Source organism: Trichechus manatus, unplaced genomic scaffold (genome assembly GCF_000243295.1).
Source record: "Trichechus manatus latirostris isolate Lorelei unplaced genomic scaffold, TriManLat1.0 scaffold00244, whole genome shotgun sequence".
In the NCBI taxonomy this organism is placed as follows: Eukaryota; Metazoa; Chordata; class Mammalia; order Sirenia; family Trichechidae; genus Trichechus; species Trichechus manatus.
The window spans coordinates 609,851-622,737 of record NW_004444180.1 but is presented as its reverse complement, the minus strand read 5'-3'; the positions used below and the strand labels follow the sequence as shown (position 1 = coordinate 622,737).

General features: G+C 65.0%; 2 protein-coding genes across 3 annotated transcripts in view; one reads left to right on the top strand and one right to left on the bottom strand.

Moving 5' to 3' along the window:
- The window catches only part of IRF7 (interferon regulatory factor 7), a 4,056-nt gene extending 741 nt beyond the window's left edge, over positions 1–3,315 (top strand). The window contains exons 2-11 of the mRNA XM_004389409.2: positions 237–566; positions 647–809; positions 896–1,103; positions 1,471–1,526; positions 1,623–1,851; positions 2,128–2,226; positions 2,301–2,381; positions 2,459–2,848; positions 2,924–3,042; positions 3,122–3,315. Coding sequence (XP_004389466.1) covers positions 547–566; positions 647–809; positions 896–1,103; positions 1,471–1,526; positions 1,623–1,851; positions 2,128–2,226; positions 2,301–2,381; positions 2,459–2,848; positions 2,924–3,042; positions 3,122–3,277 — 1,521 coding nt within the window. The 5' untranslated portion in view covers positions 237–546 and the 3' untranslated portion in view covers positions 3,278–3,315. The remainder of the gene's footprint in view (positions 1–236; positions 567–646; positions 810–895; positions 1,104–1,470; positions 1,527–1,622; positions 1,852–2,127; positions 2,227–2,300; positions 2,382–2,458; positions 2,849–2,923; positions 3,043–3,121) is intronic.
- Positions 3,316–3,718: 403 nt separating this feature from the next.
- Positions 3,719–12,887, bottom strand: part of PHRF1 (PHD and ring finger domains 1) — a 32,635-nt gene continuing 23,466 nt past the window's right edge. For both annotated transcript variants that reach the window (XM_023724382.1, XM_023724383.1), the window contains 9 exons: positions 12,162–12,289; positions 10,541–10,728; positions 10,070–10,189; positions 8,992–9,149; positions 5,898–8,570; positions 5,560–5,717; positions 5,070–5,330; positions 4,803–4,931; positions 3,719–4,202 (listed from right to left, as the gene is read on the bottom strand). In XM_023724382.1, coding sequence (XP_023580150.1) covers positions 4,059–4,202; positions 4,803–4,931; positions 5,070–5,330; positions 5,560–5,717; positions 5,898–8,570; positions 8,992–9,149; positions 10,070–10,189; positions 10,541–10,728; positions 12,162–12,289 — 3,959 coding nt within the window. In that variant the 3' untranslated portion in view covers positions 3,719–4,058. The remainder of the gene's footprint in view (positions 4,203–4,802; positions 4,932–5,069; positions 5,331–5,559; positions 5,718–5,897; positions 8,571–8,991; positions 9,150–10,069; positions 10,190–10,540; positions 10,729–12,161; positions 12,290–12,887) is intronic.

Genomic DNA, 12,887 nt, shown 5'->3' with positions numbered 1-12,887 from the left:
AGTAGGGCCGGGGGTCGAGGACCGGGTGCTAACTGGTGGGTCGGGACTGAGGAGTGGAGGTGGGATCGGCGTGAGGACCGGGTGGGGTCGCGGCTGAGCACAGGGACCCGGGCTGGGGGCGGAGAAGACGGGACGCCCCACCCCGTCTTTAGGTTTCGTTTTCTGGCAGCCTGGCGGTTTCGCTTTTCCGGCGCCTCTGGCCCGCCCCCTTCACGTGGCCTCTCGCGTCTCTGCAGGATCCAGCCTGAGACCACCGTCCAGGCGTGGATGCTGGTTCAACACCTGTGACTTCACGTGTTACCTACCACCTGCCACATCTGTAGTCACATCCATAGCCACCTTTGCCAAGAAATCCACACCCAGGCAACGTCTGTGGCCACAAGACCCCACTCCCCATCTGTGACCACCCCACACTTGTAACACCTGAGTCACACCTGTGGTGGCACAGGAACAGTCTCACCTGTGGTGACACCTGACAGCCTCCTGTGACCAAAGCCCGTCACCCCGGCCTGTCTCAGTCACTGTCCCTTCCCTGCGGTGGGAGCGATGGCCTTGGCTTCCGAGAGGTGAGCTCCTGGCCCGACCCCGGATGCCCGCCCGCGAGTCTCGTTCACGGCCCTGACTCGCACGGCCCTTCTGCCCGCAGAGGGACCCCACGCGTGCTGTTTGGAGAGTGGCTTCTGAACGAGGTCAGCAGCGGCCGCTACGAGGGGCTGCGGTGGCTGGACGAGGCCCGCACGCGCTTTCGTGTGCCCTGGAAACACTTCGCGCGCAAGGATCTGGGCGAGGCCGACGCGCGCATCTTCAAGGTGGGACCCCAGCGCCCAGGGGGAGCTCGGCCCCGGACCCTGTAGGCTCCCCCCGCCGGGCCCACACTGTCTTTCTTCCCCCGCAGGCGTGGGCCGTGGCCCGCGGCAGGTGGCCGCCCAACAGCTGCACGGGCGCCCAGCCGCCCCCCGAGGCTTTGGAGCGCGCCGGCTGGAAAACCAACTTCCGCTGCGCCCTGCACAGCACGCGGCGCTTCGTGATGCTGCAGGACAACTCGGGGGACCCCGCGGATCCGCACAAGGTGTACGCGGTCAGCCCCGCGCCGGGCTGGGGAGGTGAGAGCGCCCCGCGGGGGTGAGCTACTGGCTTGAGCCAGGGGAGGAAGGGCGATCCAAGCGAAGGACCAGCAAAGGCAGAGGGTGTGGCGACTTCGGCCTGTCTCGGGGGCAAGACCGGGCCAGACCTGTGTTTTTAGAAACCGGACAGCAGGGTCCCTCCTCCCCCTCCCTAAGGCCATCACCCTGGGCCGGGCGTGGTGCCGGCTTGTTGTTGAGGGGGATCACGGAAGGGAAGCTGTTAGGGCTTTTCGGACCAGTGAACCCGAGAGCATGCTCCTCGCTCCCCTCAGAGAAGGCTACTCAGGGGTTCACCCCCAGTTCTCACCGCCCCAGTGTCTCAGATCCCAATGCCCCCTCCCCCAAGGTCAAGGCAGCGACAGAACGGAAGAAGAGGCCCCTACAGATGGCCGGCTCATGAGGGTAAGGTGCCCCCTGTCCACCTCTCTCCTCCTGGGCATTGGGTGCCACCTCCCACCAGGCTGGGGACCACTTATGCTGACCCTGTATTCCCTGCAGGGTGAGCCCCCTGGGCCGTTCCTGGGAGAAGCTGGTGAGAGGCCCGAGCCTGTGCTGGGCTGGGCTGGAGCAACTGGACAGAGATCTGAGCCCTGCACCTCGAGCCCTCAGCCCACCCCGGCTGCTGATGCCAGGGACCTTTTGCACCAGGCTCTGCAGCACACCCACCTAGGAGACCATCTGCTGGAAGAGGCATGGAGGATGGATTCAGCCCCCCAGCAGCCTCCTGGTGAGGGGCAGAAGGGAGAATGGGCTGGAGGGAGGAGGAGCAGGTGAGGCAAGCGGGAGGGCCGAACTGAGCAGGAGGGGCAGGTCTGGGCAGGCTTGTGTTGGAGGAGCAAGGTGGAGGGGCACGGTCTGCCCTCCAGGGGCCCTAAGGGTGAGGGTGGTGGTGGTGGGGCGGTGGTCAGGAGTAGTAGCTGCAGGCCGGGGGGGCACAGGGCTATAGGACCGCGATGGGCGGCGGTGCGGGATTTGGTGGTCCCACCATCTTCCTTCCCCTCAGGCCCAGCGCTTGTCTCAGAGGAGCTGTACTTGCCATGGGCAGAGGCGGCCCCCAGCTGCCCACCACAGCCCCCGGCCCAGCACCAGGCCCTGATGACAGGTGAGAGGGGCCGGGAACAGTGGAGAAGGGAAGGGCTAGGACACCAGGTGTCAGCTCGGGCCCTTCTTCCTCAGATGCCGCCTGGACCCCCGCCTTGGAGCCCTCGCAGGAGGCGGGGCCCGCGCCCTCTCCCCTCACCGGCGCCCCACTGGCAGGTGAGCAGCCGGGGGCGGGGCAAAGGCGGGCCCGGGCCCTCGCCCCTCCCAGCTGCTCACCGGTTGTGTCCGCGCAGAAGGCGGCCTGGCGGTCTTGGAGGTGACCATCCTGTACAAGGGCCGCCCGGTGCTGCAGGAGGTGGTGGGCCGCGCGAGCTGCGTGCTCCTGTACCGGACCCCCGGCCCCGCCGCCGAGGCCGTGGACGCGCAGCTCGTGGCCTTCCCCAGCCCCGCCGAGCTCCCCGACCAGAAGCAGCTGCGATACACGGAAGAGCTGCTGCGACACGTGGACCCGGGGCTGCAGCTGGAGCTGCGTGGAGGCAGCCTGTGGGCGCGGCGCCTGGGCAAGTGCAAAGTGTACTGGGAGGTGGGCGGCCCCCTGGGCTCCGCCAGCCCCTCCAGCCACGCCTGCCTGCTGCATCGCAACTTCGACACCCCCATCTTTGACTTCGGAGTCTTCTTCAGGGGTCAGTGGTGCACCCTGCCTGAGGGCTGTTCCCGAGCCTGCCGGCTGGCTCGCTCACTGGAGCCCTTCTCCGCAGAGCTGGTGGAGTTCCGGGAACGGCGGCGCCAGGGCTCCCCACACTACACCATCTACCTGGGCTTTGGGCAGGACCTGTCTGCGGGGCGGCCGAAGGAGAAGAGCTTGGTGCTGGTGAAGGTGAGACTGCCCCCGCAGGGCTGTCCCCGCGCCCACCACGCCGCCAGGCCCGGCTGACGCCCCCCCCGCCCCCCCACAGCTGGAGCCCTGGCTCTGCAGGATGTACCACGAGGGCGCACAGCGCGAGGGCACGTCCTCCCTCAACAGCAGCAGCCTCGGCCTCTGCGTATCCAGCTCTAACAGCCTGTATGACGACATCAACCACTTCCTCATGGAACTGGGGCAGCCGCCCTAGGCTGGACCCCCCGGGCCCCCCCGGTGAATAAAAACAGCTCCAAGAGTCGGTGGTGGTGGTGTTCTGCTGAAGGGCTGGGTCTGAGGAGGGAACGGGGCTGTCAGACCAGGATTACTGAAGGGTGGCTGGAGGGGGGGCCCGGGATGGCCAGGACTGAGCTTTGGGGGCCTGCAGGAAGGGAGGTGGGCAGGACCCCCGTCTTCACAGTGAAGAAGTTCAGGCCACACATACTTTTAGAGCCCAAAAAAAACTCAGAAAACTGTTTTCAAGGCAGGAAACAGCTGGGAGGAAGGCACTGCCTGGCAGAGGCGCCGAGAAGGAGGCTCCCTGGGGATGGGGGAGCAAATCCGCCGGCCGGCCCCAGGCCCTGCCAATGCTGCTCTGCCCACTGAAAGCTGGAGCAATTCTTACAGGAGAGCAACCTAACTGTGAAGGAGAAAATCCCTAAACAAGCAGCACACATACACAGCGCTGCTGGTCAGCTGCTGCGAGAGAGGCCGGCCGCGAGATTCATCAGGGAACCCCCAGATCACCAAACATGCCACCCTTGCAAATACTGAGTCAGTCCAGAAGTTTCTAAAGATAATCATGTTTGATAAATTAGAACGCAATGGCAACTGTGTACCTCTATAATATACATATAAAAAGTCCAGTTAACTGTGAACCAGTCAGGTGCTCAGACCGCAGGTGATCACAAGGAAGCCTGACAACAGCGCCTGCCCCGCACGGCAGACACGCGGGCCCAGCACCGCCCACGCAGGAGCACCCCCGCAAGGCCGCCTCAGCCCTCGGCCTCCTGGGGGGGGGGCCCCTCCTCGGGGTCCGCCTTCTTGTACCGCCGCATGTGTCTGTACTTCTCCACGTAAGCTCTCACCAGGTTTGCCACCTTCGTGGGGTTGATTTCTCCGCTTTTGCTGTGGCAGATCTGGGGGAAGAGGGACAATGACACAGCCTGGCTGCTTCGCCCGAGTCCCCTCCCCACAGCCTGGACCCAGGAGTCCTCCTCAGGGCCCTGGTATCCAGGGATGCGCTCCGCCCACTCACGGGGCTGTGGAGGCGCCGTGACCAAGGGTGTGACGTTGGAAGACCTGCCCCACGGACGAGCCTGCTGGTCTCGCGGGGCCTTGTTCTCCTGTCTGTGCAGTGGGGTGGCTAGAGCATCTAACGGCCTCCCTGCTTGTGAGTCTGCATGGCAGAGACACTCCCCGATCGCCTACAACGCCGTCCCCTCCACCCACCTCCCCATTCTCTCAGACCAAGGTGACTCAACCAGTAAGAGGCAGAGCCGACCCTGGGGCCGGCCGCCTACCCCGAGGGGCTGCTCTGACCCCCTCCACCAGCTGCCTCGACTTGCAGAAACAGCAGCCTAGACATCCAGCATCTAAGCTAACGTCTGAAAAGCACTCCGGACAGACAGGTCTGGACACCTCACACAGGTGACAACTGACACCTGACAGAGGTTCTCAGATCACAGACATCTGCAGGCCGCTGGGCCCCTGACCTCCTGCGGGCCCCACCCCCTGACCTTCTGCACAGCTTTGCGCAGGATGTCTTTGTACTCCTCCTTGGTGATCTCCCTCTTCTGGTAGAAGGGCTTGATGGCCAGCTTCACCTCCTCCACCGCCCGCTCCTGCACGTGCAGCTTCTTCATGTACTACGAGCAAGGATGTGCGTGACACCTTTTCTGATCCAGAAGGACCAAGCGCATGTCTGCGCCCATCCTTACCCATCCCGGCCCCTTCACAATGGACACGAGGACAGGAGAGGAGGCTGGGCCAGGGACAGGACTCACCTCCTCGTTCTTGGCCTTCTCCCCGGCGGGCTTGGAAGCTGTGGTTTTCCCCTCCACGTCATTGGTCACGGGGGCTGGGACGGCTGGCTCTGAGACTGTGGTCAGGGCGGTGGGCACTGGGGCCAGACCCTGGGCACCTCCACAGCCCACCAGGGGAAGGCTGCCCTGCAGGAGAAACTGGACCGCAGGCTGGCTGACCGGTGCATAGGGTGGGCCGCTCGAGGGCAGGGCCAGGGCCACAGGCAGGGCAGGGCTGTAAACCTGGGAAAAGGACACCCAGCTCAGCTGGGTAAAAAGCCCAGCCCCCCCATTCATCCTGCCCAGGTGCTGGGAGCCTTCTCTCCGGAAACACCAGAGAGCCTGGCAGAAAAGAACTGGAAAGGGGCGAGATGGGAGACTGAGGCCCTCTGCCCCGGGTGTGCCACCCGGCACTGGCCCAAGGCTGGCTCACACCACGAGGTCACGCACGTGCTCCAGCCCACACACCCACCTGAGAGGCATCTACGTTGGGGAATGCAGGCTCAGGAAGTGCCTGGCTGGGAGGCAGCGGCTCAGAGAACGGTGGCACCTGGCAGAAGGCAGCTGGGCCCGAGTCCTCCCCGTCCCAGGCTGTGTCCCTGGGCTTCTGCGGCCTGTGCAACAACGCTCCTGAAGCAGACGGGCGGGGATGGGTACTCCATGGCCACTCCTGACCGGAATGTCCCACAGGTCCAGCGCCCACCTCTGCCCCTCCGCCACCCCGGGAGGGACTGGCTTCTCAGCCCCTGGAAGCCAACCCCATGCAGAGTGACTGCAGGGGGCCCCCTGGGCCAAGAGACCCAGACTTACGCGGCACTGGGTCCTCAGCCGGGGCGCTGTCCCCCTCCTCCTGAAGGTTCCAGGTGACCCTCTTCACCGGAACCTTTGACCGCAGCAGAGGTGTCTGAGGGGTGGCTTCCTCAGGCCTGGCCCCCCCACCTGCCTGAGGCCCCACCTCGTTACCCCCTGGCAGCATCCCCACAGCCTGACTCCCCCCTGTGGAGTCCTGCTCGCAGGGGACCCTCTCAGGGGGGCCCTCTGTGAGCTGTGGGGGCTGTGGGTCGTCACTGTGGATCAAGGACACCTCCCTCTGGATGGCGGCCAGGGCTCGGCCAGTGTCCAGGCCCACATCGCAGGCGCGGCCTGGCACAGGTGGGGCAAGGCCGAGTGGGGCACGCTCTGGAGAGGAGTCTGTGCTCTCAGGGGAGGGCGGGGAGCTCATGTCGTCCAGCTGGATGAAGACGGCCTCGCTGGAGAAGTCCTCAAAGACGTGGCCTGCCTCCACAGAGTCCCCGTAGTCCAAGTCATCGGGCGCACTCTCAGCTGGCACCTCAGGCACGGGGGACGTCTCCGTGGGGGCCTCGTCTACCCCAGCCGCAAGAACCTCTGGCGAGGCTACCTGTGCCAGGGTGGGTGGCCCAGCCATGGCACCTCCGTCTGGCCCAGGTTCATCATGCACAGGGGGTGGGGATGCCTCCTTTGCAGGTGGCTTCCGGTATGGGGAGCAGGAGCGGGTACGGGGCTGCCTCTCGCGGGAGCGGGGCCGCCGCTGCTCCCGGGCCCGGTGCTCCGTGCTGGGGGACCGGGACCTCCACGCCCTCCTCTCTCTGGAGTGCCGCCGCCCTCGTGGCCGAGACACACCCTCCTTCCTGTCCCGCTCCCGGCTCCGCTCACGCCGCCGCTTGTGCCTTCGCGAGCGCTCCAGGCTGCTGGGCGGGGAGCCCTCGCGCCCTCGGGACCGGGACGCCGAGCGCTGCGCCTTCTTCTTCCGGCCCTCGTGGTACTCGTGAGAGGAGCTGCCAGGGCTCAGGGAGCGCGAGCGGGACCTGCGTGCGCGGCCCCAGGAGCCCCGCTTCCTCTCACGGCCCTTGTCCTTGGCCTTCTTTCTCTTGGCCCTGTCCCGGCTGCTGGAACCCTCACTGGAGGACCACCGGGCCCTGGCCTTGGGCCGGTGCTTCCTGGCGTGGGGCTCGCTGGCTGACGGAGAGGCTGACCGCGAGCTCCTCTCCCTGGAGCGAGACCCCGAGCGGCTGCGGGACCGCGTCCTCCTGGACTCCTTGCCGGAGGTCTTTGCCTTCTTGGCTCCCTTCTGACCGCAGGAGCTGGTGTCGGAGCGGGTGGGGGACGGCGAGCGCAGCTCCACGATGCGATGGGTGGTGGGCGGCGGCGTGTCGGGGCTGGGTGGGGCATCGGGCTCCACGACCGGCACACAGGTGACCGTTCGCTCCTTGGCGCTGAAGAAGGCGCTGTGCCGGGGAGCATCCTCATCCTCCCCCTCCCCAGGCGCCCCCAGCCCCTCCGGCTCCAGGTCCGAGGCCGCCCCGCCAGCTGCCCCGTCCCGGAGCCTGAGCACGCTGGAGGCGGGCCTCCGGGAGGGCGCGTCCCCCTCCCCGAGAGCTTCCTCTACGGTGTAGGTGGTGACGCAGCGCACCGTCTGGCAGGCTGGGGCCTTGGGGCCGTGGATGGAGATGGTCCGCGTGATCTCAGAAGGCAGGAGGCCGGAGCCCAGCCTCTCGGGGCTGCTGCCGGGGGAGCCGGAGTCTGAGCCCGTGGGGTCGAATGGGTCGTAGATCTCGCTCTTGAGCTGCTTGGTCTTTTTGAGGGAGAAGAGGGGCGAGGGGTTCTCCTTCCTCTGCACCTTGTTGTCGACAGGCCGGAACGTGTTACAGAACCCAGGACTGGGGAGCCGGCTGGAGTGGGCTGTGTTCCCGGGAATATTAATCCTAAAGCTCTCAAAGGTCGACCCCATGCCCTTCCCCCTCGCGGCTCCGATAGGAGCCAGGCTGCTGTGGGAACTGGGAGCTGTGGGCTGGGGCCCCCCCGGGGGCGCACCGGGCTCCTGTGGGCCCCGGCCGCTGGGCTGGCCCTCTGCCCGCGCCCCACGGCCCGGCTGTGTGGGGCCCTCCCTGCCTGTCAGCCGGCTGATGCAGGAACTGGGGATCTCAACGCTTGGCCCAGGGGCCGGGGACGAGTCCACGTGTCCACCGCCACCGTCTCTCTTGATCTTTGGTATTCTGGGTAGCTCAGAGATATCCCTTCTCCTGGGAGCTGGCTTCAGGGGGTGCCCCAGCACTGGGCGTCTGGATGGTGAGCGAGAGTTACTGTTGGAGATCTTGGGGGATGTGGAACCCGCAAGCGAAGCACGCTTGCTGTCTCCGTTAAACCGGGGCAGGGCGCCTCTGTGTGAAGCAAGTGTGCTGCTGGCCAACTTCTGAGTCTGGACGGCCCTAGCCCGTGGGGCTGCGGAGGGGCCCAATCTCACTGCTGGCCTTGCCGTGTGTGCGGGGACCCAGGAGGCCGGGGCGGGGGCAGGGGCTGGGGTAGGCCTGTTGTGGGAGGTCAAGGCCGAGCTCTTGGGCCCGCTCCCGGTGAGGCCACCTGCCGGGCTACCTGAGAGTGGCACTGTGGGCGGCTCGCAGCCAGACCTGCAGTCCCTGGCGCCACTGGACGCCTTGAGGGAGTTCTGCTGAAAAGCAGCTGGAGCTGAAACAAGAAGGCGTACGGCAGGCACTTACAAGCAGGCCCTCGCTGCTGCGAGGCCCCGGGTCCAATGGCCCGGGGGCGCTGTAGATGCTTCCATCCTCTGCTCTGATGGTCATGCCACCCACGCGTGGACCAGAAAGTGCTCAAGGAAAGGGGGTGCTGCAAGTAGGTCCTGCCAACCCTCCACAGCTGGAGACGCCCCTTCACCCCCCTCCCACCCCCCACCCACCTGCCAAGACCCACAGAATCCACTGCCACGGAAGCAAAGGGGGAGACTGAGGAAACATGTTTCAGTTTCCAGAGCCAAGATGGAGGAGCGGCCCCTCCCGAGGTACAGCTGCCCAGTAAAAGTGCGAGACGGCCCAGGGTCCTGCGTGGGAGAGGGGCCGGGCCCGCCCCTCGCAGGCTTGGGGGCCCTTACCTGCCCTCTTGGCGCTGAGGGAGCCGTCACGGTGGATGATGATGTCGGCGTCACTCAGCATCAGGAGGCTCTGGCTGCACAAGATGCTGCCCACCAGGTCGGGGACGGGGGCTGCCTCCACTTCAGGGTCCGGCGTGGCGGCAGCAGGAACGCCCCTCCTGCACAGAGACAAGGGTGGGCTGCCATCACCGCCTGCACGTGCTGCAGACCCACGCTGTGCTCAGGAGAGCAGGGGGGCCGGCCGGGGCCAGGTCCCCTCCCAGGGCACGTGTGGGCCGAGGAGGGAGAGCAGGGGGGCCGGCCGGGGCCAGGTCCCCTCCCAGGGCACGTGTGGGCCGAGGAGGGAGAGCAGGGGGGCCGGCCGGGGCCAGGTCCCCTCCCAGGGCACGTGTGGGCCGAGGAGGGAGAGCAGGGGGGCCGGCCGGGGCCAGGTCCCCTCCCAGGGCACGTGTGGGCCGAGGAGGGAGAGCAGGGGGGCCGGCCGGGGCCAGGTCCCCTCCCAGGGCACGTGTGGGCCGAGGAGGGAGAGCAGGGGGGCCGGCCGGGGCCAGGTCCCCTCCCAGGGCACGTGTGGGCCGAGAAGGGAGAGCACGAGACCTGCCCTGCAGCTCTAGCACCAGGAGACAGGGGTGGGGGCATGACCTCTGCACCCTGCGGCCCAGGCCACCAGCAGATGGGGCAGACACCTTGAGCACCTCCACCCGCTCTGCTGGCTCAGTCTGTGTGCTTCCTTGTGAGAAATCAGACAAGGAAAGACCCGGCCAAGAGGAGGCCCCAGCACGCCCAGCATGTGCTCAGGCTGCGGCTGACGGCAGACGCCTCCTCCCTCACAAGAGCACCCCAGGCACCATGGCTCTCGACCATGCTTGGCCCCAGATGGGCTGCAGCCTATAGCTGCCTCTGCCGAGCTGCCAGACTCAGGACTGGCTGTGCCCACTTTCTCATTCCCAGGGTTGGGTGTGTGTGAACCAGGAAGACTGAACATCTGTCAAAACCAAGGGTGGATGCTGGCGCACAGGGACAAGCGTCTAGTGCATCCCCGGGAGCCCCACCTCAGGACCTGCCCGCTTTCACGCACCTAGAGATCGCCATGGAGATGGGCCTGGCCACGGGCTGGTGTGACCGCAGCGCTGACTGGGACAAAACCCTCCTCTTGACACTCAGAGGGGACGTGGAGTTTGTGGAGAGCTCTTCACTGCTGAGGGGGACACAGGCCAAAGGGAACAGGTGACATCATGCACCACACCCCCAGGCCCAGCACTGAGCACGGATGGGCAAGAGCCAACCACAGGGTGGCGGTCATGCCCCAGCATCCAGAACGTGGCAGAGCGCTCTACCTGCATGCCACCCTGTGAGACCGGCTGGGGTGCTGGCTCCCAACAACCCCCAGATCACCTGCGACTGTGGCCTTGGCCTGGTTCTGCGTGAGGACACGGCACCAGGGCTTGTCCTGCACGCGGCCTAACTGAACCTGAGGCTACAGAGCTCACGGCACACTGTGGCCAGGCCCGAGGAGCCGGGCAGGAAGCTGCGCCTGCGCGGCAGTCACCTGTCAAAGGGGTCCAGCTCGTGAGGGTCTCCGAACAGGGACAGAGTCGCAGCTCCAATGTCTGCCCGCATCAGCCCCAGCGAGGGGTCGGCAGGCTTGTACACAGATGGGAAGGAGGCGCCGCGGACAGGCTTCCGGAGGCCCAGTGTCCTGGCGATGCGGACACGTGCTGTGACCTCATCTCTGACCTAAGCGACAGGGAGAGCAAGATGATGAGAACAGTCAGAAGGTTCTGGAATGCCAGTTGGAGGGCTAATTACCGCACCAAATATCAGGCCAAGGGTCTGTACATTCCAGTCGTGAAGTCTGAGAGGCTTCACTTGACCTCACACACCTACAACCCACCCAGTGGACAGACCACCAGGCTGAGCTGAGACCATCTTCTAGCAGACTCGGAACGTGGGAAACGAGATCCGGCTTGGGACCGACTGGCCAGTTTGTGTTTCTACAACTACCCGAGGAGCCAACACGGAAGCCACACATCCTAGCTGTCGTCACCCCTAAATCACTAACAATCGTCCAAGCTTCACGGGCTGCTTCCATTCTGATTCCAGGTGTTAGGAGAGCATCCCCCACAACCCCGCCCAGCCGCCCTCTCCTTGGCTGGAGAGTCCTCGCTTGGAGAAGCACTCCACGCGAAGCCTGCAGGCCTCCCCATGCCACCCAGGCAGCAGTAAGGGAGCGGCCGCAGGGAACAGCCAGACGGAAGACGTGCCTCGGGACCACGCCCAGAAACTTCTGGCAGAGCACAGAAGGCGCAGGCGGAGCTCCCGGAGGTGCCTCCAAGGGAAGCGCACCCTGGAGCCACAGGACTGGGAGGCAGCAGAGAGAAACAATGGAGGGATAGACTCCCACACCTGGGCAGAGCCTCAGCTTCTACTCACTTCGGGAACTCTGTCTGAAAACCCAGGAAATTGGCCATAATCTCTCATGCAGCAAACACTCAAACGAAAGCTGTGATCCAGTTTTTTATACTTTGTATTAAAGTGCTCTGATGTCCCACTAGTACTCCAAGTGTGGATAACGCACTTCAAAAAGAGCCCGATAACAACACGGCCACGTGCACACGCGGAGGACGGGCACATGGACAGGCCGTGGCCACGAACCGGAGGAGCGGAGGGGCCTGAACGAGGCTGGGCTGACAGTGAAATCCCGGTCTGATTGCTGCGGCCAGGAACAGGCAACTGAGCTCCAAAGACCCAGTTTTACCCGCAGTGGACATTCTGCCTCGGAAAGCCTCTGCTGTGAGCACCTCTCTTGAGAGCAACCCCACACCTGGCTTCCACCTGGCTCTGGACCCAGGTACCCATTAACATGCCCCCAACAGCCTGTGGAGCAGATCTTGTATCTGCCCTCCCCTCCTGCCCAAAGGGGTCCCCGGCAGCCTTCAAGGAGGATCACGCCCAGCCCCAGCCTCGCCCTCCCCCGCCCGCATGCCCAGCTCCAAAGGGCCCTGAGAGCCTCTTGCCTCAGCCCATCTTCATTCTGTGCTGTTGAATGTTCATTTTATCAGCAGACAACTAAGTAAACACAGAAAACGGGCCTTAACTATGACACTCAGCACCTGGCAACACAGAGGACTTAGAACTGGGGAGGCTGCGGCGCCACTGCCACACGTTACCTTCGGCTTCTTCCCTTTCCTCTTCTTCCCGCGACTCTGGCGTCTCTTAGATCTTGTCCCTAAACTCTTACTTCTCACAGAAGATTTGGGAGAGGCCTTCTTTCTTCCCAACACTTTCTTCCGTCTTCCTAAAGAGGGCATGGAGAAGCTGTGCTTCACTGTCTGCACGAGGGCCAGGAGGGGGATGGAGCTCAAGGCTGGTGCCCAGGGGGCTCACACGTGTGCATATGCTGGTGCCTGGGGGGAGTCACGTGTGCATACACTGGTGGGGGGCTCACACGTGCATACAATTGTGCCTGGGGGTGGGGGGTGTCACATGTGCAAACACTGGTGCCTGGGGGGCTCACACATGTGCATATGATGGTGCCCAGGGGAATGAGGGATCACTTGTGCATGCAGTGGCGCCTGGAGGGCTCACGGCTGCATGTACAGGGGTGGGAACAGGGAGGGGGATGTAGGCTCAGGCTTGCACATGGTGGTGGGGGACACAGACTCATGCATGCACGTAATAGTGTCGGGCAGAGGGGAAAGGGAATCATGGGTGCATACAGTGATTCCCACAGGACTCACGTGTGTACGCACAGGTGCAAGGGGGACAGGACTCGCGTGCACGTACAGGCACACGGGGGACAGGACTCGCGTGCACGCACAGGCGCGGGGGGACGGGACTCACGCGTGCACGCACAGGCGCGGGGGGACGGGACTCACGCGTGCACGCACAGGCGC